Raw genomic sequence first — 26,022 nt, forward strand, 5'->3', positions numbered from 1 at the left:
ACACCATGCGATCCGAGTTTGCAGATCGCACTGCGATATGCGAACTGATCTGGGGGTGTCATTAACATTTCACTGACACTCCCAGCAGTTCGCATAGGGCAGTGTGAACTGCCGCCGGGAGGCATGCGATGCGGGAACCCGCCACGGATTCGTGGCGTTCCCGCATCGCTCCAGTGTGAACCCAGCCTAATAAGCGATCATTTTTCTGATCGCTGTATTAGTGTCACAGGTGACGCTAGTTAGGCAGGTAGGTATTTAGGTTCGCCGCAGCTTTTTATAGCGCCAGGGACCCCCATATACTACCGCATAAAGCCCCCTGATTTCCCCCTAGTTAACCCTTTCACCAGTGATCACCATATAACTGTTACAGGTGACGCTGGTTGGTTAGTTATTTTTTTATAGTTTCAGGGCACCCGCCATTTATTACCTAATAAAGGTTTAACCCCCTGATCACCCGGCGGGTGTCATTTGTGACTGTAATAACTGTTAGGGCAGTTAGGGTTAGCCCCCTTTAGTTCTAAGGTACCCCCCTAACCCCCCCAATAAAGGTTTAACCCCGTGATCACCCCCCGTCGCCAGTGTCACTAAGGCTGGGTTTACATTGCAGCGGTTTATGAGAACGGATGTGATTCGCACCGCACTGCAGTGCAAATCACAACCGATCTCTGTGCGATTCGAGTTCAGCCATACAGATAGTATGGCTGAATTCGTGTCGCACCCGCCGCAAACTCGCACGGGACCCTTTTTTTGGTCCGCAGCAGAATCGGATCGCATGGGTGTTCACACCATGCGATCCGAGTTTGCAGATCGCACTGCGATATGCGAACTGATCTGGGGGTGTCATTAACATTTCACTGACACTCCCAGCAGTTCGCATAGGGCAGTGTGAACTGCCGCCGGGAGGCATGTGATGCGGGAACCCGCCGCGCATTCGTGGCGTTCCCACATCGCTCCAGTGTGAACCCAGCCTAATAAGCGATCGTTTTTCTGATCGCTGTATTAGTGTCACAGGTGACGCTAGTTAGGCAGGTAGGTATTTAGGTTCGCCGCAGCTTTTTATAGCGCCAGGGACCCCCATATACTACCGCATAAAGCCCCCTGATTGCCCCCTAGTTAACCCTTTCACCAGTGATCACCATATAACTGTTACAGGTGACGCTGGTTGGTTAGTTATTTTTTTTATAGTTTCAGGGCACCCGCCATTTATTACCTAGTCTCACTAGTGTACCCCTAAATTTAGGGGTGTCTACTTTCCAAAATGGGGTCATTTGGGGGGGGGTTTGTGCCATCTTGGCATTTTATGGCTTTCAAAACTGTAACGCCCTTAGAAATCCTGAAGGCAGTGCTTGGTTTTCGGGGCCCCGTACGCGGCTAGGCTCCCAAAAAGTCCCACATATGTGGTATCCCCTGTACTCAGGAGAAGCAGCAGAATTAATTTTGGGGTGTCATTTCACATATGCCCATGGCATGCGTGAGCAATATATCATTTAGTGACAACTTTGTGAAAAAAAAAAAAAAAAAAAAAGTTTGTAATTTTCCCGCAACTTGTGGCAAAATATAAAATATTCCATGGACTCAACATGCCTCTCAGCAAATAGCTTGGGGTGTCTACTTTCTAAAATGGGGTCATTTGTGGGGGTTTTGTGCCATCTTGGCATTTTATGGCCTTCAAAACTGTAATAGGTAGTGAGAAGTGAAATCAAAAATTTACGCCCTTAGAAAGCCTGAAAGCGGTGCTTGGTTTTCGGGGCCCCGTACGCGGCTAGGCTCCCAAAAAGTCCCACATATGTGGTATCCCCGTACTCAGGAGAAGCAGCAGAATTTATTTTGGGGTGTCATTTCACATATGCCCATAGCATGTGTGAGCAATATATCATTTAGTGACAACTTTGTGTAAAAAAAAAAAAAAAAAAAAAAATTATTTTTTGTCATTATTCAATCGCTTGAGGCAAAAAAATAAAATATTCAATGGGCTCAACATGCCACTTATCAATTTCCTTAGGGTGTCTACTTTCCAAAATGGGGTCATTTGGGGGGGGTTTGTACTGCCCTGCCATTTTAGCACCTCAAGAAATGAGATAGGCAGTCGTAAACTAAAAGCTGCGTAAATTCCAGAAAACGTACCTTAGTTTGTAGATGTGACAACTTTTGCGCAAACCAATAAATATACAATTATTGACTTTTTTTTTACCAAAGACATGTGGCTGAATACATTTTGGCCTAAATGTATGACTAAAATTGAGTTTATTGGATTTTTCTAATAACAAAAAGTAGAAAATATCATTTTTTTTCAAAATTTGCGGTCTTTTTACGTTTATATCGCAAAAAATAAAAATCGCAGAGGCAATCAAATACCATCAAAAGAAAGCTCTATTTGTGGGAAGAAAAAGGACGCAAATTTTGTTTGGGTACAACATTGCATGACCGCGCAATTACCAGTTAAAGCAGCGCAGTGCCAAATTGTAAAAAGACCTCTGGTCATTTACCAGCAAAATGGTCCGGTCTGAAAGTGGTTAAGCAGCTTAGCCTCTTTTTTGCTAGGAGAGAGGTGGCACCAATACAGTACATTTGCGTGTACGTATGTAAATGTTAGCACAAATGTTTACATGTGTACAGTGTAAAGAAATTACAAAATACTCTTCCCTGAATGCAGGACTAGAGTGTTTTTAGGATTATGGCTCTGAATGCTGGTCTAGTAAAAGCTACACACCCCATGTGTATGGACACATAAGATTTAATAGAACTGTATTGAGATCTGTACAAAAAAATAAATAAAAGACCTGTACAGATCTAAACATAGCATTTTGAGCCTTTGGAAAGCATGTTGGTCTTTTATTTTATCTTTAGTTTCTAGAAAACCATTCTTGCTCACAGATGAACATCACTGATCTGCATGTTTGCTTAGTGCTACGGAACGCCTGAAAGTTCCTGAAATACCATTTTGGTATGCTGCATAAAAGCTTGCTGTATGAATGGACATTCAATAGGTGTGTGACAATAGCTATAGAATAAACCAAATCTATGCAAAATGACTTTTACTTCACATTCTGTACCTTTCTAGATGCTCATGATTGAGCTCAGACTTGAAGTTTCATACAACCCAACTTGCAAGCTGCTCAGTGATCCCTCCCTAGGAAGAAGGTCATACAGGAGCTTTCATGCCAGAGATTTTTTTTTTTAACTCAGAATCTGAGTTTGCAAATTCCTGGATATGTGAATGATGATTGTCAAATGTCATATACTGTACCATGTCTTCTTAGGCTATTTTTATTGTGGCATATGCTATGACTAAATTTTTTTTTGGCAGCCTAGCTCCAAACACAAAAATCAGGATTTTATTATTTCCCCTTTGGAGAAAAAAAAAAAAGCAAAAAATTCAAGTAGAACTATATATAGCCTCCCATTAATAACTATGTGATGTAGCACTTAATTGCTAGTGCATCTGCACTTAGATTTCCCAATAGTCTCCTTACAAATTCAAATACATATAACAGAATGGGTGTTGTAGCAGAGGGACTGTACAAGGGCATACATGTAGTGAGAAAAAACAAATCTAAAAAAAAAAAAAAAAAAAGGGACATAAATAAATAGAAGCACAAATATATCACATAAAATTCCCAAATTTATCATACAAAAAAAATACATAGTAGTAACCACATCCATGTGTTGCACCCAAGTAAAGTATACCTTCTGTAATACAGAGAATATACAAAACTGGTTAACATAAGAAGCTTCATGTGTTTCAAAACTATTTTTTCTACAAAAAAAAGCAGGAAAGCATATGAACACATCTAAAAACAGAAAATTTGAGAACGGAAATGGGACTTTAAATGAAACTTTAATTGTGGGAATGTAAATAAATTAAATACCTTTTGATTTAAATTTGATGTCATTAACCCCTAGGGATGGTCCCCAATTTTTTAAGCATGAACAAATGAAATAAATTAGAATGCAGATATAATCAAAAAGATTAGTATATTTATAATGAGAATCAAAAAATTAAATGTAAACAAAATCAATGGACATAAATGGATGCAATTCTTACAAAGAAATACATGCATCATAAATTTACCAATCAAAATTACATAAATAACATGATATGAATACAGATTCGGGAAAATAGTATTAATTGAATACATGATTAAAATAGGCTTAGCTCCACACCCTTAGTTGGAAACCCAATGCAATTCTTGGCTTCCTAACAGTCATCGGGGTAGGATGCACGTATTTACTGAATACACTCTTATGCTGCAAACATTACACAACACCCATTGGATAGGTGTCGAGGGTGTCTGGGTCGGTCCGTGGCTGTCATTTCCCCTGGCCCTCTCTCCGATCATTCGGGGGGGTTAGCCTGCCTCAACCCCGGGTGAGACAGTTTGTTCCGGACCACAAAAAAAATCTCATTGCTGGAGTTTTGCTCAATTTATGGGCTAATCTAAGTAATGTTGAATTAAGTGGTTGTTTGATATTTTATCTCTATTCAGAAGGTTTTACATATATTAACATTCATCCCATTCTATTGATTATTTCAGTAAATACGTGCATCCCACCCCTGATAACTGGCAGGAAGCCAAGAAACTCGTCAAGTTTCAAACTAAGGGTGCCGAGCTAAGCCTATTTTAACCATGAGACAGCTCTCGTTCTGGGCCGCCGTCATAGCACACGATCACCTTCCCAGGCCACTAAGGGGCGTGCACGCCCGCCATGTCAGTGGGGCGCCGATGCACATGCCTGGCAGCCGCCATGTTCCGCCGGGCACCCGGCGATTGCCCAGTAACTGAGCAGGATCGTGGATCTGTGTGTGTGTAAACACACAGATCCACATCCTGTCAGAGGAGAGGAGACCGATGGTATGTTCCTCGTATATAGGGACACCAATCGGTCACCTCCCCCAGTCAGTCCCCTCCCCCCACAGTTAGAATCACTTCCAGGACACACATTTAACCCCTCGATCACCCTCTAGTGTTAACCCCTTCCCTGCCAGTCACATTTACACAGTAATCAATGCTTTTTCATAGCACGGATCGCTGTATAAATGCGAATGGTTCCAAAAATGCATCAAAAGTGTCCGAAATGTCCACCGCAATACCGCAGTCACAATAAAAATAAATGAATTAAAAAAAAAAAAAACATAATAATAATAATAATAATAATAAAAATGCTATAAATCGAATCCCCTATCTTGTAGAAGCTATAACTTTTGCGCAAACCAATCAATTATTATTGCGATTTTTTTTACCAATAATATGCAGAAGAATACATATCAGCCTAAACTGAGGAAAAATAAATAAAATTGGAAAATCTAGCAAAAAGTTAAAAATAGTGTTTTTTTCAAGCTTGTCCCTCTTCTTTTGTTTATAGCGCAATAAATAAAAAACGCAGAGGTGATCAAATACCACCAAAAGAAAGCTCCATTTCATTTGGGTACAGCGTTGCATGACCGCACAATTGTCATTTAAAGGTGCAACAGCGCTGAAAGCTGAAAAATGGCTTGGGCAGGAAGGGGGTGATCGTGCTTGGTAGGCAAGTGTTTAATCATGAAATAAAAAGGTCTTCACGCTACCGAAAAGATGCTCTGAAGTGACAAAGTCACATGGTGAGGTAACAGGTAGGGCGTGGCCAGAAGTGGACGCTGACCGGATACCAGAAGTGAAGTGAGAAGGCGTTCAGAACGCCATATTTTGTATTTTTCATGTTGTTTATAATGCAATATTCCAACCATTTTTTATTATTTTTTTAAACGTACTACACTATTGGAGGCATTCCTTTCCTTCCCTTCCTCCTGTGGAGATTCTGGGTCACCATTTGAGCATACAGGGCCGGACACGGTCTGGATATCAACCTGGTGTACAATTCCTGGACGAGGATGCCATATTGAAGGATGGATGGAAGGATAGAGGCCTGGTGTTGATGCTTATTATTTACAGAATTGAGGTGAGCTTTGGGAGCTCAGTTCCTATTGGGTATCCAATACAGAAGGAAGAAGAGTCTTGATACTATAAATTGAGAAGTGGACTTTTCTTTGTTATATGAGCATATATTTATATATGGACTCAGACAATTTTTAGTTTTTTTTTTTTTTTACATTTTTTTTTTTCTGCTGACATAATTAATATTTTTTGTATATTGTTTGATACTCATCGTTCATCTTGTCCTTTTTGACCATTTTTTGGATTACTATATATAATAATCATAATATTATTTAGGTTTATTGCTTATTATCAATGTGGAAGATCACTTAAGTGTTTAATCATGAATTCAGTTAATACTATTTTCCTGAATCTGTATGCATACCATGTGATTTATGTAATTCTGATAGGTAAATTTATGATTCATGTATTTCTTTGTAGGAATTGCATCAATTTACATCCATTGATTTGCTCACATTTCATTTTTTGATTATATCTGCAGTCTAGGATAGTGGTGCGCTGTACTATCCTTGTATCAATCTCTCTCCCCGGGTTCAGACATTTCCCCCCAGTGAGTGCAGCAGTACCCTATTACATTAATATAATATCCCTTCTCATCTTGGCGCAGGAATATCTTGATTATTTCTATATCTGCAGTCTAATTTATTTCATTTGTCTAGCAGCCCCAGGGATTAATGACATCAAAATGAATTTATTTACATTCATTTTCTATATACACAGTGACATGTTTCATTTAAAGTCCCATTTCCGTTCTCTAATTTTCTATAAAATAACCAGGGATGGAAGCGTGCCATTGATACATTAAGGTTGCGACAGGTCACTTCTTTTAAATACATCTAAAAACAGAACACATTATTGTAAAGAACCATATCAACAGAGAAATTGGCTGACACACCAGACAAGTAAAATTAGTTATGTACAAACATGATGTCCTAAACAGGATCAATATATAAAAAGCTTTATCTTGTACAATAGCATTTGCAACAAAGTTTGTGTTTGGGAGTTCTAGACTTCAAACTAATTTGTCACTCATTTTTTCTGTTTATATGGTGCTTTACAATAATGTGTTATACAGTGCTTTGAAAAAAAGTATTCAAACCTCTTAAAAATTCTCCACATTTTGTCATGTTACAACCAAAAATGTAAATACATTTTATGTGATAGACCAACACAATGTGGCACAAAATTGTAAAGTGGAAGGAAAATGAAATTTTTTTTTTTTACAAATAGATATCTGAAAAGTGTGGAGTGCATTTGTATTCAGTCCCCTTTACTCTGATACTCTTAACTAAAATCTTGTGGAACCAATTGTCTTCAGAAGTCACCTAATTAGTAAATAGAGTCCAACTGTGTGTCATTTAATCTCAGTATAAATACAGCTATTCTGTGAAACCCTCAGAGGCTTGTTAGAGAGCCTTAGTGAACAAACAGCATCATGAAGACCAAGGAACACATCAGACAAGTCAGAGATAAAGTGGTGGAAAAGTTTAAAGCAGGGTTGTTATCCCAAGTTTTGAACATCTCACGGAGCTGTGTTCAATCCATCATCCTAAAATGGAAAGGGCATGGCACAAACCTACCAAGACATGGCCATCCACTTAAAGCATTAATCAGAAGCAGGCACTAGGCCCGTGGTGATGCTGGAGGAGCTGCAGAGATCCACAGCTCAGGTGGGAGAATCTGTCCACAGGACAACTATAATGCCGCATACACACGACCGGACTTTGACAGCAAAGGTCAGATGGAACAAATCCAGACAATTCGATCATGTGTGGGCTCCATCGGACCTTTGCTATCCAAAAATCTGACGGACTTTAAATATAGAACATGTTTCAAATTTTTCGGTGGAACTCCACCGGACCCAGTTCCCATCGAGAAATCCTCTCGTGTGTATGCTAGTCCAACTGACGCTAGGGCAGCTATTTGCTACTGGCTATGAACTTCCTTATTCTAGTCCGGTCATACATCATCAAATTAAAATCCGTCAGACTTTGGTGTGATTGTGTGTGGCTAAGTCCATTCATTCGGAAAATCCGTCTGAACTCCACCAAAAGTCCGTCGGGAAGACAGTCGGACCTAGTCCGGCGAAAAGTCTGGTCGTGTGTACGCGGCATTAGTGGTGCATTCCACTAATCTGGCCTTTATAGAGGAGTGGCAAGAAGAAAGCCATTGTTGATAGAAAGCTATAAGAAGTCCTGTTTGCAGTTTGCGAGAAGCCATGTGGGGACACAGCAAACTTGTGGAAGAAGGTGTTCTGGTCAGATGAGACCAAAATGGAACTATTTGGTCTAAAAGCAAACAAAGAAAAAAAGAAAACAAACACTGCACATCAACCTGAACACACCATCCCCACAGTGAAACATGGTGGTGGCAGCCTCATGTTGTGGGGATGCTTTTCTTCAGCAGGGACAGTAAAATGGTCAGAGTTGATGGCAAGATGAACAAAGCCAAATACACATTACCAAATACACACAATACATAAAAGAAAACCTGTTATACCGCATACGCACCATCCGATTTTCTGACAGGAAATGTTGGATGTGAGCTTGTTGGTGGCAAGTCCGACCATGTGTATGCTCCATCAGACATTTGTTGTCCGACTTTCCGCCAACAAATGTTGGCTAGCATGTTCTCAAATTTTCCGCCAACAAATTATGTTGTCGGACTTTCCGATCGTGTGTACACAAGTCCGTCGGACAAAAGTACAAGCACACATGCTGGGAAGCAGAAGTGGTCGGGTCTTGTAAACTAGCGATCGTAATGGAGAATTAACATTCATGACGTGGCAAATTATGAAATCTCCAATACAGCGCACAATTCTGGAGTTTTTGCAAACAAATTTTCAAAGGCTTTTTTCTAGTGATAATCAAGAACAATATTATGGGTTTTTTTGTTTTGTTTTTTGTGAAAGTTACAACACATAGCCAAGTATTATTAGTCACAATTTTTTTTTATTGTGCATAAAAAAAAAAAAAAAAAGTGCATGCTATGCATCCAAAAATAGAAAATTTACCAAATCATTCAACCAAAAAAAATGTCAAAGCAATAACTCCAAGGCCAATAATAAACACGTTAGCTCCTCCGATTTCGCAACATGTCTGGTTGACGAACAGCGGTTAAGAAACAAACTGAAAAGCGATAAATGAAAAGAAAAAAAAAAGAAGAAAAAAAAAAGAAAAAAAAAAAACGTGAATCAAACACTCAAACTTCTACAAACACTAAATTAGCAGTAGGAGCCCAAAGGGTGGCGCTAAAGAGCTGAAAAACCACATAGTACGTCCACTACGTTTGTAATTGTTGGCCAACATTTGTGTTACCGCGCATATGCAAGGCAAGTTTGAGCCAATACACTTCAGACAAAATTCCACGGTTTTGTTGTTGCAAAGTCCGATCATGTGTACGAGGCTTTACGCCGTGTACACACAAACGGACTTTGACGGACTGAATTCAGTCTAACTCTAAACTGAGTTTTGACAGACTTCCGTCAAATCGGACTTGTCTACACACAATCACACCAAAGTCTTATGGATTCGACTGATGACGTACGACCGGACCAGAATAAGGAAGTTCATAGCCAGTAGCCAATAGCTGTCCTAGCGTCAGTTTTCCTCCGTCGGACTAGCATACAGACTAACGGATTTTTAGACTGGACTCGAATGAGTTTGAAACATGTTCTAAAGCTAAAGTCCGTCTGATTTTTCGACAGCAAAGGTCCAATGAAGCTCACACACGGTCAAATTGTTTGACAGCAAAGGTCCGATGGAACAAATCTGTCAAAGTCCGGCCGTGTGTACACGGCATTAGAGTCTGCAAAAGACTTGAGACTGGGTGAAGGTTCACCTTCCAGAAGGGCAAGGACCCTAAACATACAGCCAGAGCTACAATAGAATGGTTTAATGGGCTAGTCAAAGTCCTCACCTAACTCCACTTGAGAAACCATGGCAAGACTTGAAAATTGCTGTTCAGACACTCTGCGTCCAATCTGACAGAGCTTGAGCCATTTTGCAAAGAAGAATGGGCAAAAATTTCACTCTAGATGTGCAAAGTTGGTAGAGACATCCCCAAAAAGACTAGCAGCTGTTATTGCAGTGAAAGGGGGTTCTACAAAGTATTGGACACTTTTCAGATATTTGTAAAACATTTTGAAAACCAATCATGTAATGCATCTACATTTGTGGGTGTAACATGACAAAATGTGGAAAATTTCAAGGGGTATAAATACTTTTTCAAGGCACTTAATGTTTTTAGAATATTCTCTGTATTACAGAAGGTGAACTTTACCTGGGTACAACACATGGATGTTGTTACTACCATGTCTAACTTTTGTAGAACACATTTTGGAATTTAAACATTTCTGTTTTGTTGGTTTTGCTCACTAAATGTATGCCCTTATAAAGTCCCTTTGCTACAACACACACACATTCTGTTTAGAGGTCGACCGATATATCGGCCGGCCGATATATCGGCCGATATTTGCAGTTTTTTTAAATAATCGGCATCGGCCGATTTGAGCTGATAAAAAGCCGATTTAGAACTACAGGGGACTTTTCTATTACAGAAGTCATTTCAGTCAGTGTAAGTTGCCTGAGTCGTCATAGAAACCCTTTCCTCCTCTCTGGGCAGGCTGCCAAGAAAAGAACAGAAAGATACAATGTTTACACTTGAATAAATGAAATCATCTCTGTGTGTAGAAGTTCTCAGTTTAACCATTTAAAGACTAAATCTTTTCTGACACTTGTTGCTTACAAGTAAAAATCCTGTATTTTCTGCCAGAAAATCACTTAGACCCCCCAAAAATTATATATATTTTTTTAGCAGAGATCCTAGGGAATAAAATAGCGGTTGTTGCAATATTTTATGTCACACGGCATTTGCACAGAGGTCTTTCAAATGCATTTTTTTTTAGGAAAAAAATACACTATTTAAAAAATAAAAATAAAATAAAAACAGTAAAGTTAGCCCATTTTTTTTTTTCGTACAAAAGTTTTGACTACCTGTTTTTATTTAATATATAGGTTTTTTTTTTTTTTTTTCTTTATCTAAATCATACATACAAGTAAACTGATTGGAGGTTTGTTTTGTTTAATAAATGTTTAAATGTAAGAAATTTTCTGTATCACTTATGAAGGCTGCTTTCACAGTGGAGCGGGCAGGCGTTGATGGTAAAACGCAAGTTTTAGCGGCTCTTTACCATCATTTTAGCGGTGCTATTTGGCTGCTAGTGGGGCACATATAACCCAGCTAGCGGCCAAGGAAGAGGTTAAATGCGCCCATGAAGCACTGCTGCCAAATCGCATTGCATGCGCTTCAGCAGTGGTGCCCATTCATATCAATGGGCAGGAGTGGTGGAGGAGCGGTATACACCACTCCAAACGTGCTGCTTGCAGGACTTTTTTTTTTTAAGATCCTGCCAGCGCATCGCCTCAGTGTGAAAGTTTCACACAGACTGCAGGGGAGCCATTTTACAGGCGCTATTTTTAGCCCAAAAGCGCCTGAAAAACGCCCCAGTGGGAAAGGTGTGTTAGATCAAGGGGGATTAAAAAATAAAATAAAAAAGGAAAAAAATAAATAAATAAAATAAAATCGGCCTAACATATCGGCCCAAAAAAAAAATCGGCATCATATATCGGCTATCGGCCGCCATGATTTCTAAATATCGGCATCGGCATCGGCCAGAGAAAAACCCATATCGGTCGACCTCTAATTCTGTTATATATACACAGTATTTCAGTGGGATGTGAGCATACTAGCATGGTATCATCTTCCTCTATTGAAATACCTGTCTGAAGTCCAACTCAGACTAATTACTGTGATGAGGAGACACTGCTGCACTGCTCCTGAATTTAAAGCAGCATTGTCATCCATATATTGTCCTTGCCTGCTTGTACTACACTGACATGAGATGTTGGGGGGTATGGCTATCAGCATTGTCACTGCAGATCCACTACCTGTGACTTGTCCATTAACTACTTTGCTGACCAGCTCACGCGGATATACTGTGGCAGGTCGGCTCTCCTGCACTTTTGAAAAAAATACACTTTTCTGAATTAAAAAAAATAAGACTTTAGTAAAAGGTAGCCCAATTTTTTTCTATATTGTGAAAGATAATGTTACACCGAGTAAATTGATACCAAACATGTCATGCTTCAAAATTGCGCCTGCTCGTGGCATGGCAACAAACTTTTACCCTTAAAAAAATCTCCATAGGCGACGTTTAAAAAAATTCAACAGGTTGCATGTTTTGAGTTAGAGGAGGTCAGGGCTAGAATTATTGCCATCACTCTACCGATGGTCGCGATACCTCACATGTGGTTTTAACACTGTTTTCATATGCAGGCACTACTCACGTATGCGTTCACTTCTGCATGCGAGCTTGGAGGGAAGGGGTGCGTTCAAATTTTTTTCTTATTTATTTTACCTTTTTTTATTTTTAGACTGTTCTTTTAAAAAAAAAGAATAAAAAAATGGTGTCACTTTTATTCATATTACAAGGAATGTAAACATCCCTTGTAATAGAAAAAAATAAAAATAAATAAATAAATAAAAAAAGAATAAACAGGACCTCTTAAATATGAGATTTGGGGTCAAAAAGGCCTCAGATCTCATATTTATGTTACAGGCGATCAGATTTATGTTACAGGCTCATATTTATGTTACAGGCGAATCCGCCGCAGTGACCACTATTATTGAAAACAAACATAACAAAGATATCCCTCTTCAACGTTAGGACGTATATTGGCATGCGGCGGTCCGGAAGTGGTTAAAGCGGAGTTCCACCCACTTTTTAATCTTCTCCTCAGTAGCTTTGATCTTGGCCAATAAGTTTGTAATGGGCACTTTTTTTGTTAGCTTACCAGGTTTCCATCATCTCTTCTCCCATCCGCAGCTATGTGTGCAATATCCGGCGTCGCACTGGCTCCTGGGAGATGTGCGCCATGATTCCCAGGAGTCAGTGGGCATCGCCGTGGCTCAGCAGCGTTGCAAAGGTGTGTGTATACCGTGCATGCACGAGTTAGGGCTGTGCACGCTGGTTATTCAAAAGCACTGCATCTTGGAAGAATACCCTTGTGGGCTTCGCATTCCCACAAGCGAGATGGAACCGTTCAAGAAAGGGAAAAATAAGCTTAGTTTAAAAAAAAAAAAAAGCAGCGCTATTAGAAAGAATAGTGATTGCAGCATTGCATTAAGATAATCTTAACAGATAGCTTTAGAAAGAAAAAATTGTAATATGTTGGTGGAATTCCGCTTTAAAGTGGTTGTAAACCCTCCCCCACAACTGCCCCATGTAAATCAGCATAAAAAAAACACTAATGAACACTGCTTGTAGATATCTCCTTACTTGCTTAGTATTGTTGTAATCCTTTTTGTTCTTTAGAATGACGTCACTAAGCATGCCCAGATCGCCCCTGATTTACTGCACACTATGTGCTTATCTATCTTATCAGGACTTCCTACAGCACAACACTGAAATCCCAGGAGGCTGCAGAATCACTCAGAGCTTCTTCCTACACACCATGTGACACCACATGCAGTGTAAAGCAGGGCATAGGACAGAAATAACTGCAGTCTTATCAGCTGAAGCTGATCAGACTCACACAGGCAAACACTGGATAATCAGCACAAGTAAATACTATGAAATAAAACAAGCCAGCTATGAACATGGAAGCAGGGTTGCCATAGAAATGTTGGATTGAGAAGGAGGCTTGGTTAACAGTACAGGAAGTGCTCAACGTAAGGGCGGAAATACACTCCAACGTGGACTCAGAAAACAATACTTAAGATGGCGCTTACTCCTGGAAAGAAGTGTTTTAAAGTTTCTTTAAACAGCAAGTAATATGCAATTTGGTCTGGATTACAGTGGCTATACTTTGATAATTATGATGGACTAAATGAAAAGAAGCATCAGAGTGGGAGAGTTTACTTCCTCTTGAAGGGTGTGCACACTTATGCAACCATATTTTTTTTTTTTACTTTCTTTCAGTTTGTTGTTAAATTGGAGTTGTACAGTTTATAGGTAACATTAGAAAAAAGGTGGAAAAAGTTCTGAAATGATTTATCCTTGCCTCGTTTTTTGACATCACAGAAACCTGACATTTTAAAAACAGAGGTGTTCATACTTTTTGTATCCACTGTACACACCACTGACACAGGCTGGAGCCTGTGATTGGCAGAAATCCACCCACACCATGTTATTGCAAAAAATAAGAAAGGTTTGATTTCAAATATATACAGTATATTTTTATGACAATTTAAAACAGTTTATAAATAGTAATTATTTTTAAGCTGTATTTTTTTATTTATTTTTTAACATGTGACCAGCAGCTGAGGACTAGACGCTTCTTCCTGCTGATGTTTCCCTGCACACAACCTGTGAAAGAGCTGGGTCACAGGACAGTTATATATTGTTCAGGAAAGAAGGCATTTCGATTTTTTTTTTTATTATTAATAATAATAATAATAATATTACAGTGCCATCATCCATATACAGAGAGAAAGAAGGCACGAGGACAATGAAAGTGTGTGCGTTAGTATCACTAACAGTTAGCCACATTTAGTCCTGCTCACCGCTTTCTGAACTGACAGCACTGCCTCTGCTGCATGCGAAGGTACAAATGAAGCTGGATTTTACTCAGGTAAAGGAAGTAAACATAAAGGTCTGTCTGTCATATAGGTGCCTTTATGTGTACTTCCATGTGTGTGTAAATCCTAACACCGAACTTCTCTTATTTGCTCCCTTTTGGTCTATTAACCACCAAGACCCCATTCACACCTGAGCGTTTTGTAGCTTGACGCCTGAAGCTACAAAACGCTGGAGGGGAAAAAAATCCATTATTCTCAATGGATATGGTTCACATCTCCACTCCAAGTCGCCTGAAGCACTACGCCGGAAGCTTAAACAAGTTCCGGACCCTTTTTTGTCACGCGAATTGGGCTGATTTGGGCATTTTTCTTCTTTCAACATTGGTGACCTTTTGCCCTGCACAAATTCGCGGCAAATTGCGGTAAAAAACGCTGCGATAAAAAAACACTGCAAAAAACGCTTGAAAACGCTACGCTCAGGTGTGAATGCAGCCTTAAGGACCGCAGCATGCCAATGTACGTCATCACAATGGCATGTACAGGCACAAGCACGTACATGTACGTGCTTGCCTTCCAGCGGGTGGGGGGCCCGATCGGACCCCCTCCCTCTGGATGCGGCTGTCCGTTTCGCTTCAGGAGTGATCCGGGATGAGGGGATGGCCATCCCCTCTCGATCGCTCCTGGCAAATGAGAAGCTTCCTCCCACTGTGTATAGTAAACACAGGCAGGGAGGAAGTGATGTCATTCTCCTCGGGGCGGTCTTTTTGACCGGACTACGAGGAGAAGAGTGAAAGTAAGTGTGCACCAACACTACACTAACATGTAGGCACACAAACCCGCCCCCCTCCCCCTCCCAGTCACAGTGTCACTGATTGCAGTGATCAGAAAATAAATGATCACTGCATTCAGTGTCAGTTGTGAGAGTAAAAACTGTCAGGGCAGTTAGTGTTAGGTCCAGGGTAGCCCCCTACCACCCCCCCAATAAAGGTTTAACCCCCGGATTGCTCCTAGTTAACCCTTTCACCAGTGATCACCATATAAGGGTTATGGGTGACTCTGTTTAGTTTGCTTTTTATAGCATCAGGGCACCCACCATTTATTACCAAATAAAGGTTTAACCCCCTGATCACCCGGCGGGTGATATCAATTAGGTTTTAGGGTCAGGGTCTGCGTCGCCCCAGGCAGCCCTAGGTTAGTGCCAGTACCGCTAACACCCACGCGCAAAGCATACACCTCCCGTAGTGGTATAGAATCTGAACAGATCAATATCTGATCAGATCTATACTAGCGTCCCCAGCAGTTTAGGGTTCCAAAAAAACGCATTGTTAGCGGGATCAGCCCAGATACCTGCTGGCACCTGCGTTTTGCCCCTCCACCCAGCCCACCCAAGTGCAGTATCAATCACTGTCATTTACAAAACACTAAACATATAACTACAGCGTTCGCAGTCAGGCCTGATCCCTGCGATCGCTAACAGTTTTTTTTGTAGCGTTTTATATTTAAATCCGGAAGGCAGTGCTTGGTTTTCGGGGGGGCCGTACGCGGTTAGACTCCCAAAAAGTCCCACATATGTGGTATCCCCGTACTCAGAAAAAGCAGCAGAATATATTTTGGGGTGCAATTCCACATATAACTATGGCATGTGTGAGCAATATATCATTTAGTGACAACTTTTTGTAAACTTTTTTTTTTGTGTCATTATTCAAGGACTTGGGACAAAAAAAAAAAAAAAAATATTCAATGGGCTCAACATGCCCCTCAGCAATTTCCTTAGGGTGTCTACTTTCCAAAATGGGGTAATTGGGGGGGGGGGGGGGGTTGTACTGCCCTGCCATTTTAGCACCTCAAGAAATGAGATAGGCAGTCAAACTAAAAGCTGTGTAAATTCCAGAAAAAAAAGTAAAAAAAAAAGTAAAAAAAATAAAAAAATAAAAAAAAAAAAAATCGCAGAGGCAATCAAATACCATCAAAAGAAAGCTCTATTTGTGGGAAGAAAAGGACGCAAATTTCGTTTGGATACAACATTGCATGACCGCGAAATTATCAGTTAAAGCAGTGCAGTGCGAAATTGTAAAAAGACTTCTGGTCCTTAGGCTGTTAATTGGTCCGGGGCTGAAGCGTTTAAAGAGGGATTTCACTGTAAAAAAAAAATTATTAAAAGCCAGCAGCTACAAATACTGCAGCTGCTGACTTTTAATAAATAGACATTCACCTGTCCCAGGGTCCAGCGATGTGGGCAGCAGAGGCCGATCGATCGCTCGGCTCTCGGCTGCTGCCGCGGCCATTCTAGGTGAGGGAATCGGGAAGTGAAGCGTTGCGGCTTCACTTCCCGGTTCCCTACTGCGCATGTTGCGCAGAGCAATAGGAATGGTCCGCGCTATCTCTGGGACCTGTGTGTCTCAGCAGACAGTGCGCCGGGACATGAAGAGGCATAGACTCCCATGGGGGTCTATGCCCGGAAGTGGGTGCAAATACATCCCCCCTGAAAGGTGCCAACTGTGACACCAGGGGGTTAAGGGTTTCCCGATGAGCGGAAGTTCCACTTTAGGGTGGAACCCCGCTTTAAATGTACCATTGAAAGTGTTTTGTTACATCTGTTCGAGAACTGAAAAATTTCATAAATTTAGAGCAATTGTGTGTCCTGTGTACACCTCCTTGTGTCATCTGTCCAATTAGCCCTCTTAGTTCTTAAAGAGGGATTCCACCAAAAAAAAAAAATATTAAAAGCCAGCAGCTATAAATATTACAGCTGCTGACTTTTAATAAATGGACACTCACCTGTCCCGGGTTCCAGCGATGCCGGCAGCCGAGGCCGATCGATCGGCCCTCGGCTGCTGCCGCCACCATTCTAGATGAGGGAATCAGGAAGTGAAGCGAATCAGCTTCACTTCCCGGTTCCCTACTGCGCATGCGCGAGTAGCACAGCGCAATAGGAATTCTCCGCGCTGTCACTGGGACCCGTGTGTGTCCCAGCAGACAGCGCGGCAGGACAGGAAATGGCGTAGACTCCCACGGGAGTCTATGCCCGGAAGTGGGTGTAAATATCTGTCTTTGACAGGTATCTCCACCCCCCTCCCCCCTGAAAGGTGTCAATTGTGACACCGGAGGGGGGGAGGGATCCGATCAGCGGAGGTTCCACTTTAGGGTGGAACCCCGCTTTAACTTGGCCTACAGAAAAATTTGTATCTATGTATCGAGATGAAGAGTGGGGAGGGTTTAAATAGGTTAGGAAAAAAAAAAAAAACGACAACAACTAGATAGGAATGACACTATATAGTCCAATAAAATACTGTCAAGCCCACAACAGCTTTTAGGAGCCAAAGGCATTACTGGCAGATCAGCAGATATTTTTCTGTTCTTTCAGGTTCTTTAAAAAACACCAGGAAATGTGAATGTATTCCATGCTGCATGTTGTGTTTTTTTTACGTTCATTTTGCCTGGACATACACGTTAACTGGTTCCCGACCGGGTCACGTCTTTTTGGGGGAAGGATGGCTCCCCTGCGTGAAACCCTGTACGGGTATGGGGTTCCTTTAAGAGCCACCAGAGGGCAAGTGTGCGCGTGCAGCCGGAGGGGGACCCGATCCGCTCACAAGCAAAAGTACCAGCACGGGGATTTGTGTGTAAACACACAAATCCCTGCGTTGTCAGAGGAGCGGGGACATGTCGTTTGTTCCTATCCCCATAGGTTTAGAACACACATTTAACCCCTTGATCGCCCCCTAGTGTTAACCCCTTCCCTACCAGTGACATTTACACAGTAATAAGTGCATTTTTTACAGCACTGATCGATGTATAAATGTCAATGGTCCCAAAAATGTGTCAAGTGTCCGATCTGTCCATCGCAATACCGCTAAAAATCGCAGACCACCACCATTACTAATCAAAAATAAATAATAAAAATGCCATAAAAATGTTTACCATAATTCGCAGACGCTCTAAGTTTTGCGCAAACCAGACAATATACGCTTATTTAGATTTTTTTTTTTTTTTTTTTTACCAAAAATATGTACAAGACTATATATTGGCCTAAACTGATGAAGAAATTTTTTTTTTTTTAAACATTTTTGGGGATATTTATTATAGCAAAAAGTAAAAAATATATTTTTTTCACAATTGACGCTTTTTTTTGTTTATAGCACAAAAAATAAAAATGGTGATCAAATAGCACCAAAAGAAAGCTCTATCTGTAGGAAAAACAGGATGCAAATTTTGTTTGGGATGACCCAAATTGCATTACCGCGCAATTACCAGTTAAAGCAACAGTGCCAAATTGTAAAAAGTGCTCTTCCAGGGCTGAAGTGGTTAAAGAAGGCATAAGTCCATCATCCCCAAAACAATGCCACTTTGGGCTCTAGCTACTGATCGCTTTCCACATAGTATTGGAATACAACATTCTTTTGGAGAAGATCTTATTTTCTAAAAGACACACAGACATGACAAGCTCCCCAATGACCCTTTCAGACATCTGTGATAGGTTTATATTCTTTACATGATGGGTGACAGAAGCACTAGTAAAATCAGGTTTCAAATAGACATGTGCAATTCGTTTCGGTCTAAGGCCCTTTTCACACTTGTGTGACCTGAAAGACTTTGTCACGACTTGATACAATGCCCGTGTATTCTTGAGGTCTATGGACCGCAAGTCACATCAAAGTCGGAACAAAGTAGTGCAAGGAGTATTTTGAAGTTGCACAGATATGACTGGTACTCATTGGAAATCATGGGGTATGACTTGTCATGCGACTTTGCAGTCCCAAGTTGTAGGACAAGTTGCACAAGTATGAAAGGGGCCTTAATCTAAATTTTGCCAAATTTTGGGTTATTTGGAGATTCAGATGTATCCAAAGGATCAAACAACAATAGTAACAAATTTCTTTAAAATATGTTTCAGTTATTCCTTTTTATAACGAAATCCAAATTCTCAGAGTGATTTGAATCGATTGAAAATGTATCAATGTACCAATCCGAATTCTGTATGAAGAAAAGCTGGTTGTGTATGAGTAGGCCGGCTTAAAGTGGTTTGAAAGGCTGAAGATTTTTTTTTTACCCCCCAGCTCCCCCAAACCAACGATAGCCTTGGCTGGATGGGCGACTCTCCCTCCTCATTGGCTGAGACAGCAGTAGCCCATTGGAAATTACAGCCTGTGAGCCAATGAGGAGAGAGAGTGGGAGGGTAGGGCTGAGCGTTTTATGGACGCATAGTGTAGCGGCTCGGGAGCAAGCACACAGTCGTGCCCCCAGGTAGAGCTGCACGATTAATCGTTAAAAAAAAACGCGAACTCGATTCATCCCCCCTGACATCTTTCCCACTGAGAGTAGGTGATTTTTTTCATATAAACAAGTGGAGAGATTATCTGCTCACTCAGCTGTCAAAAGAAAGCATCCCAGGCAATCTGCCAAGTTTATAACTTGAAACATTGTAACCAACACTTACTTCTTAGATCAAAGGGATAGAACTTCTTGTGTAAACAAATAATCTGGCCAGTCTGCCAAGCTTTCAACCATGTGTAAATGCAGGATGTTTAACCATTTAAAGTCTAAATCTTTTTCTGACACTTCTTAAGTTAAAATCAATATTTTTTGCTAGAAAATTACTTGGAACCCCCAAAAGACCCTAGGGAATAAAATGCCAATTTCTGCAATATTTTATGTCACACTGTATTTGCCCAGCAGTCTTTCAAATGCATTTTTTGGGGAAAAAAAAAATACACCTCAATAACAAAAATATAAAAAAAAAACGAAACAGTAAAGTTAGCACAATTTTTTTGTTTTAATGTGAAAGATGATGTTAAGCCGCGAGAAACGTGATCTATCGTCTAAGCAAAAAAATGGTGATTCTCATTTTAGCCAGAATCGTGCAGCTCTACCCCCAGGGCAAACAGCTTTCTCTGGGAGCACTGCACTGCCCGCTAACGTCCGAAAAAGGGTTAAAAGCACCCGCAAAGCGTCACTACAATGATGCTGCCCATCAATTTCAATGGGCAGGGGCGCTGTAGGAGCGGTGTATACACCGCTCCTACAGTGCCTCAAAGATGCTGCTTGCAGGACTTTTGAGCACCCTACCAGCACACCACCCCAGTGTGAAAGCTCTCGGACTGGAGTGAGAGGAGAGGCCCCTTACAGACACTAATTTTAGCGCTATAGCGCCTGTAAAGCATCTCAGTGTGAAAGTAGCCTTAATGGAATCTTAAAAAAAATAAAAGGGGAACTGCAATGGTTATGGGTCAACTTTTATTTTAAGATTAAAAGTCCCAATTTTTTGTGGAGCTTAGGTGAGCAATGGGAAGTATATTGGAATAACTGAGTGGGCTCTGCCCAAAGCTATGAGCTAATCATTTATAAGGAGCAATAAAGGCTAATCATTTATAAAAGCAATCATGTGTGATATATGTGCCAAAGAGCTTCAGGTCTGTCAGATACCTGGATTTTCCATTTCAGAATGGGCAATAAATCAAAATGTGCTCTCACTAAAACATTTCACTCTGAAAAGGATTACCTGGGGGCACTACCACTTCTATACCTGCAATAGGAAATAGGAAGCTGGAGGGGCATACTAATTCTGATCAAAGTGGAGAAATACATTTTTAGGTGGCTGAAAACAGCATGATGGCAGCTATCCTATCTACTATTGGCCTTAGGCTGGGTTCACGCTGCTGCGGTGACGAGATCGGACGTGATTCGCACCGCACTGCAGAGCAAATCACATCCAATCTCTGTGCGATGCGAATTCAGCCACACAGATAGTATGACTGAACTCGCATCGCATCCGGCCCAAACTCGCACAGGACCCTTTTTTTGGTCCGCAGCAGAATCGGATCGCATGGGTGTTCACACCATGCGATCCGATTCCTGTCCAAGTTTGTAGATCGCACTGCGATATGCGAACTGATCTGGGGGGTGTCATTAACTTTTCACTGACACTCCCAGCAGTTCGCATAGGGCAGTGTGAACTGCCGCCGGGAGGCATGCGATGCGGGACCCCACGGCGGATTCGCAGCGTTCCCGCATCGTAGCAGTGTGAACCCAGCCTTAGACGATTGGGCTGATTTAAAGTACTTGAACACAACAACACTTTTGTTTATTTTTTTAAAAGGTTACAGGTTACCTGGCTTAGAAATTCTGTAGATTAAATTACAATTGGGGCATCACAATCAAAGCACAGCAGAAATTGTTTGAATAGGACAAGGGAACATTTTATAGCCCATACAGCAAATGATTTTACCTTCCATGGATTTTCCTGTCCATATGTTCACCCATCTGGTTGAGTAAATGAAACCCTTTGTAAGCTCCAAGTAGCTGTGATCAGCTTATATGCAGTTATAGCCCCTCCGCCACCTAAAATTTCTAAGGCAAAGGGCTGGGGACTTTCTTGCTCCCCCCATGTGACAGAGTGGGTTGCTTGGGCTTAGTGCTGTCACATAAGGAAATGGAGCGTGTCAGCTGCTTCCCATACCTGAAAGCACTCTTTATCTCTTTCTATTGATATAACTAAGCAGCAGAGGAGCAAATGGAAAAGAAGTTTAAAACTTGCGCTTACCTGTCTCCTACGCCTAACCCCCCCCCCCTCCAGTGCCACATTTGTCACCTTTCAGGGGGGAGGGAGAGAACGGGTACGTCTTGGAAGTTCGGCCCCCCTTCTCCTTCCTCTGCCACTGGGCCAATTAGAAAGTGCAGCGTTTCTTGCGTATGCACAGTAGGAAACCAGTTGTGATGCCAAAAGGCTCCACTACTGGGTTCCCTTACCAGAAATAGCGGTGGCTGCACCCGACAGCTACTCAAAGATCAGCTGGTGTGCAGACATTGCGGGCTCCCTAGACAGGTAAGTGTCCATATATTAAAAGTCAGCAGCTGCAATATTTGTAGGCTGGACCTCCTCTTTAAGCTGGCATTGTGAAGTAAAAATCTTATTTTTACCAGTGTGAGAAAGAACAAGTTCACTTTATGTTGCATCTAGCATATCAAAATAGTATTTTCCACTCAGATTGTTGCCAAGTGGCAAAAGATTTCACATTACTGTACTTGGTAAGATAGAAATATGGTTTTTACCTTGCCAGTGTAGTTTTCCCAGATCCTGGTGCACCTCTTAACAGTATTAGCACTTTTCCTACGAAACGCATCACTTTTTTAGAGGTCTGAGCAATAAGCTGTGGTTTGGGTTTAGGCACACTTATGGGCTTCACATTTTCAGCAGTATATTGTATTGAAGAAAACGGATTCCAGACATATGCAGAGGGAACCTGAGCATTAAAAGAAAGGCCTCCACTAGGTTGTAGTGCACATGCAGCATATGGCCATTGTACAGGATTAGCAACTACTGGAGTGATGAATGAACCTTGTTGACTTGCTGCTGGAATGAATGTTGATGCCAATGGATTCCATTTATATTGGGACTTAGGAGAAACACTTGGTGCAATAGACTGCCCTGTTAATACTGATTGGATGCTCCGTTGGCCAAACTTCTGAACAGCAGGCATTTTACTGCTTACAAACTGTCTTTGGGAATTAGTAGTTCTAATCTTATCATTCTGTAAAGAAATGTCACTTGTGCCTGGAGAAGTCATAAAAACAGCTTCTGTCTGTTCCAGTTCAGTTATTTTGGGTTTAACTGATGATGTAGTAAAGTTGGGATCAGCATTAGATTTGTGGGGTGAGTCACCCAATTGCAACTCCTCTGCCCTATCCAGGCTTATCTGGGTCTGAGTAATGTTTTCCGTATACTCTGCATGAAATGAGGTATTCCCAAGTGAGGTTGATTGAACCTGCTGTGACATAACACCGCTGGTTGAAGCTTCTGATACTGAACTCTCAGGTTTCTCTTTGCTATAAATATCTTCTGAACTTGTTAGGCCATACCTATCCAGTGCTTCATCCAACAACATATCCAGGTCATGGCAACCAGGCTCATCTATGCACGGGTCATCTGGATAATCTTCAGCTTTGTCAGTGTCCTCATTTTCTGGACTATGTGAATTCATCTGCAAACCATCCAAATACGATGTAATATTTTCAAAACCTGTGGACTCCAACTTGGCCTCCATTTTGGCAACTGTAGAGAGCTCCAAGAGATAATCCATCACTATTTCAACTAATATAGAAACAAAAAGAAATAGAAAAGTTAAATATGGACACCACAGCACAATCATTTTGCACAATACAATGTTCTACTCTTTAAGTGGTTATTAAGCCACTTTATAAACTATACACAGTCCCCTCTGTTATAAAGCCTCCTATGCTGAAGTGTATGTTCTTTGTAAAAAAAAAAAAAAAAAAAAGAAGAAGATGCCCATTTCTACCTGAATGTGCAGATCAGCGGTCACGTGACTCCTCAAGGCTCCCTCTCCCAATCTGAAAGCTAGATCAGGAAGGGCCGAGACTCCCCTGCTGACATCAGACGGGAGAAAGGGAGGAGACAGCCTAGATGTCAGCTGGGGAGGAGGAGAGCCTCGTGGAGTCACGTGACCGCTGATCGGGGCTGTGAATTCAGGTAGAAAATAGGCATCTTTTTTAAAAAGAACATACACTGCAGCATAGGAGGCTTTATAAACAGAGGGGATGGTGTGTCGTTTTTAAAAGGAATTTCAGCAGCAGGGGGGGGGGGGGGGGGGGGGGGGTGGGATTGGCAAGAGCCGACAGGCAGGGAGGAGGAGGAGGAGGAGGAGGAGGAGGAGGACAGGAGAGCTGCGGCTGGCGGAGGCACGTAAACTGACCACGGTGTCAGGGCTCAGAAGCCATGATAAACTGTGGTCAGTTTACAGAGGGGAGGGCCAAGCAGGGCACATCACAAGCACTGTGCTGTACGCCATGCTTTAACCACTTAAGGACCACCTCACGCTGATATACGTCGGCAGAATGGCATGGCTGGGTACAAGCACATACAAGTACGTTGCCCTTCAAGAGCCCAGCCATGGATCGCACTCGTGCCGCCCTCGCGACCCGCTCCTGAGCACCGTGGCCGCGGCACCCCCAGGCCCGATAGCCACCGGTGTCCCGCTATCAGGTCACAGAGCTGAAGAACAGGGGAGAGGTAAGTGTAAACATAACTCTCCCTGTGCTTCCTAGTGAGCCTGTCACTGATCGTCAGTCCCTATGACCGGGAACAGACTATCAGTGACGTCACATGCCAAGCCACACCCCCTTACAGTAAGAAACACAAATTAGATCACACTTAACCCCTACACTGACATTTTTAATTGCACTGATCCCTGTATTAATGCCAATGGTCCCAAAATTGGGTCTAAATTGTCCGACGTGTCCACCATAATGTCGCAGTCACAATAAGAATTGCCGATTGTCGCCATTACTAGTAAAAACAAAAAAAATGTATTAATAAAAATGCCATACAACTAACCCCTATTTTGTAGACGCTATAACTTTTGCGCAAACCAATCAATAAATGCTTATTGCGATTTTTTTTTTTTTTTTTTTTTACCAAAAGTATGAAGAATACGTATTGGCCTAAACTGAGGGAAAAAAAAAGTTTGTTTTTTTATATATTTTTGGGGGATATTTATTATAGCAAAAAAAGTTAGCATTTTTTTCAAAATTGTCGCCATTTTTGTTTATAGCGCAAACAATAAAAACCGCAGAGGTGATCAAATACCACCAAAAGAAAGCTCTAGCTGTGGGAGAAAGAAAATAAATAAAAAATAAAAAATGGGGAAGAAGAAAGAAAGAAGAAAGAAGGAAGGACGCCAATTTTGTTTGGGAGCCACGTCGCACAATTTTCAGTTAAAGCAGTTAAAGCAGTTTAGGACATTCCCTTCCCGAACACCAAGGCAGCTACCGAACACTCCAATCAGCCAAACAAGAAACCCATACAAATAATTCTCCCCCAAGACGAGACAAGGCTCTGATTTTTCATGCACCTCGCAAAGAGTATTGTTCCCTTAAAATCCAGGGCCCATAATCAGTCGGCAAGAGGCTAGCTTTCAATCCTCTCCAAAAGTCTCTGTCCCAGCTAGGTCTGTCACAGTCTTTAAACAAATATCCAAAGTCACTATATACAGTAGGGTATTCACAGGGCCTCTCTCCCATCAATTATAATTCCCATCCCCATCATCCAGCAGGAATTAATATCAACAGTTGGTGTGGATTAATCGTCAGACCCTGTGTACAGTCTGAGCCAAAAATTAAAGAGGCTCTTGGATTTCCAAGGTATACTAGCAAGTCACTACTTCAGAACTGTTGATACTTTTTTTTGGCCCATTGATTTAAGGAAAAATCCATTTAATTTGCAGCCAGCCAGGATTTCTATAGATGTCAAAAAATAATATTTTGTTTGCAAGAGTGCAGTACATCTTAAAAAGTGGCCAATGGATGCATTTTTTTTTCAAATTCTTTATTTATAGAGAAGATATCTAACAAACCACTTAATTACAGTAACAGCAGTAATGTCACACAAAAAGGTCATAAATGGGAAGAACAGAAAAGACATATGCGAATCAATCTACAGAATGCAGTTAAAAGAATATGATGAGAAAATGAGGAGCTTATGTGTGTAGAGCAG

General features: G+C 41.4%; 1 protein-coding gene across 7 annotated transcripts in view; it reads right to left on the reverse strand.

Moving 5' to 3' along the window:
- The window catches only part of N4BP2 (NEDD4 binding protein 2), a 227,704-nt gene that overhangs the window by 178,931 nt on the left and 22,751 nt on the right, over nucleotides 1–26,022 (reverse strand). For all 7 annotated transcript variants that reach the window (XM_077477610.1, XM_077477609.1, XM_077477605.1 and 4 more), the window contains one exon: nucleotides 22,563–23,601. In XM_077477610.1, the coding sequence (XP_077333736.1) occupies nucleotides 22,563–23,590 (1,028 nt within the window). In that variant the 5' untranslated portion in view covers nucleotides 23,591–23,601. The remainder of the gene's footprint in view (nucleotides 1–22,562; nucleotides 23,602–26,022) is intronic.

This window comes from Lithobates pipiens, unplaced genomic scaffold (assembly GCF_037356315.1).
Source record: "Lithobates pipiens isolate NorthernLeopardFrog02 unplaced genomic scaffold, aLitPip1_a1.2 Scaffold_13, whole genome shotgun sequence".
NCBI classification, from domain to species: domain Eukaryota; kingdom Metazoa; phylum Chordata; class Amphibia; order Anura; family Ranidae; genus Lithobates; species Lithobates pipiens.